This window comes from Octopus bimaculoides, chromosome 4 (genome assembly GCF_001194135.2).
Source record: "Octopus bimaculoides isolate UCB-OBI-ISO-001 chromosome 4, ASM119413v2, whole genome shotgun sequence".
Taxonomy (NCBI): Eukaryota; Metazoa; Mollusca; class Cephalopoda; order Octopoda; family Octopodidae; genus Octopus; species Octopus bimaculoides.
The window spans coordinates 87,960,580-87,963,622 of record NC_068984.1 but is presented as its reverse complement, the minus strand read 5'-3'; the positions used below and the strand labels follow the sequence as shown (position 1 = coordinate 87,963,622).

Genomic DNA, 3,043 nt, shown 5'->3' with positions numbered 1-3,043 from the left:
ATATATATATGTCAGGAGACTTGAAGTCCTGTTTGTCATATATCGAGCTTGAGAGCTTTGAAATGAACAAAATCTCATGAAGCTCAAGACAACCATTATTTAATTTTTAGTTGATCCTTTTTTGATGGAAAATACAATAATTTGAATATATTTTATATTTGTTTTTTTTTTTTTACAATGTTAAAGGTAGTTAAATACTGATATTTGTATTTGACTCATTAACACTAGTAATAAAGTTAACAATGTTTTAAATTATAATTTAAATTGCTATTTGCTTTGCTCTATGTTATTCACAATTATTATAACTCTAAATATAGTTTTTATTATATAAGTTTTTGCTTCTTTTAGTAATTTCCACAAAAATTCAGCTTATTGAAAAGAGGTCTCAAACTGGATGGGATAGTATAAGAAAATACGGATAATAAACAACTGTTGGAAATTAGCTTCTGTTTCGCTAAAATAATCTGTTGTATTTCATGCAAGATAAGGGAAGGGCTGTTCGTAAAATGCTAGTCATTGAAAGGTGGTGCTGAACTACAAAGCATTTACACGAAAAATTAAATGCTTTAGAAACATTCACACATAGTAATTTTTACTGATATATCAAGATATAATAGCAGTACAGAATACTGACAATATCTCTAAAGCAAAATATCCACTCTTAAATTTTATGTAAAATATTTCTTAGGGTCCTGAATCGAATACCCTAAACTTCAAGCCATGCACCTTCTTGTGAGTTCAATCTCCGGCGGCGTGTTGTACCCTTGAGCAGGACACTTTATTTCTTGTTGCTTCAATTGGCTCAGCTGATAAAAATGAACTGTACCCATAGCTTAAAGGGCCGCCAGCCTTGTCACATTCTGTGCCTCTTTGAATCACCTGAGAACTACTCGCGTCTGTGCAGTGCTCGGGTACTTGCACGTTAACTTCATGAACCAGCTGGAACAATCGTCGTCGTAAACGACGGAGAGCCAGGTCATTTATTAGGGATATATAAAATAATAGCAAGAAGAGAGGACATCGAATGTAACTTAATAATATTTGAATCAACTTATTCTAAAAATGAAACACCATAATTTTCACAGAAAGTAAAATGAAATGAAAATTCCCTGTTTTGTGGTTAAGCTCAATCCAAACCTTAACGTATTTCAAAACGTGATGTCTTACCTTCCAATGATAAATGATATTGCAATAAGAATGGCGAGAACTGCTACAGTAAGAAACACATAGGATACAACGGCTTCTGAAATGGAAAAGAATAAAACCGTAGAAGAAAACAGATGATGTGCAATATAGTGTGTTGGTTTTCTAATGTATCATCTGAGGTGATTTATTGTGGTGTAGTATATGCATATGTATGGTGCATGTGGCAATCCTCTGTACTGAGATCAAGAATATTGATAGGCTTCATGCATCATGTGGTGTTGAGAGGTAGCGTAGGATGACAGGGTATATCGAACACTGAAGGCGTGTGTCATTGTGGTGGTGTGTTGTAAATTGTGCCCTGGGCTAGATAATTGTGCAGAATGATGCGGTATTGAGTAAACACTTTAAGTTAGTACAATGCATGTACATATCTATCAGGTTGAGTAAAAAGTAAGCAACGTTTTGAACCATGAAGAATTTTTCTTTTGCAATTTTCTGGTAATACAGACAAATACTTGCCCAAATGCATCAATAAATTAACATTGGTATTTTTTTTATCGTTGTTACAATCATTTGAAATGGAACTGTCAAAGCGAAATATTCGAGCAATTTTGCTATTCAACTTCAAAAAAGGACGTATAGCAGCTGAAACGGATAGCGATATCAACGAAACGTTTGATGAGGAAATAACCAGTGAGTGGTGAGCTCGAAAATGGTTTAAACGATTTCGCAGTGGAGACCTGATCCTTGAAGATCGTGAGCATAGCGGACGAAATTAAAGACCGTCATTGAGAAAGATCCACGTAAAACCACTCAAGAACTAGCAAAAGAACTTCAAGTTAGCCAGAAAACTGCCTGCAACCATTTGCATGCCATAAGAAAATTAAAAAAAAGCTCGACAAATGGATATCACATGATTTGAATGAAAATCAGAAAATGCGCAGATTGAAATTTGCTCGTCGCTTCTTCTCCGTAACCAGAACGATCCATTTCCCGACCATATTGTAATTTGCAATGAAAAGTGGATTCTGTACAATAATAAAAAAACGTTCTTCACAGTGGTTGGACTAAAATGAAGCACCGAAAACTTTCTCTAAACCCGAGCTCTTAAAAAAAAAAAAAAAGCAGTTTTCGTGGTTGTTTGGTGGTGTACTGCTGGACTTATCCACTCTAACTTCTTAAAACCCGGGAAAACCATTACTGCAGAAACATATTGCCATGAAATTGCCAAAATGAATGAAAATGTGCTACTCCTTCGTCCCAGATTGGGAGGATCAATCTTTCTTCATGACAATACTCGACCATATATTTCACTAATGACGCTTTAGAAGTTAAGGGAACTTGGCTACGAAGTTCTTCTCCACCCAGCTAATTCCCCAGATCTTTTTCCTACCGACTACCACTTTTTGAAGCACCTTGATGGTTTCCAGCAAGAGAAGGAGTTCAAAAACCAAACCGATGTTGAAAGTGCATTCAAAGAGTTCATCAGCTCCAGAACTCCAGATTTTTATGTTACCAGAATAAACAAACTTGTAACTGGTTGGCAAAAATGTGTTGATTGTAATGGTACTTACTTTGATGAATAAAATTTCCGCATTGTTGAAATATTTTGTGATGAATTTCATGTTTCAAAACGTTGCTTACGTTTTACTCAACCTGATACATAGAGCTAACTTACATAATACTTAACTATATATCTGTCAAGTGTATATATGTGTTAAGTAGGACAAATAGATGGTTATTTCAATTTGCTTCTGCTTCAGTTACGTTTTCTTGACACAGATGCGCATGCGCGCGTGCATCATCTATCTATCTATCTATCTATCTATCTATCTATCTATCTATCTATCTATCTACCCACGTACGCTCTCTTTATATATATATATATATATATATA

General features: G+C 34.8%; 1 protein-coding gene across 4 annotated transcripts in view; it reads right to left on the bottom strand.

Annotated features, from left to right (window-relative positions):
* Positions 1 to 3,043, bottom strand: part of LOC106872337 (uncharacterized) — a 127,918-nt gene that overhangs the window by 4,128 nt on the left and 120,747 nt on the right. For all 4 annotated transcript variants that reach the window (XM_014919283.1, XM_014919284.1, XM_014919285.1 and 1 more), the window contains one exon: positions 1,168 to 1,243. In XM_014919283.1, coding sequence (XP_014774769.1) covers positions 1,168 to 1,243 — 76 coding nt within the window. The remainder of the gene's footprint in view (positions 1 to 1,167; positions 1,244 to 3,043) is intronic.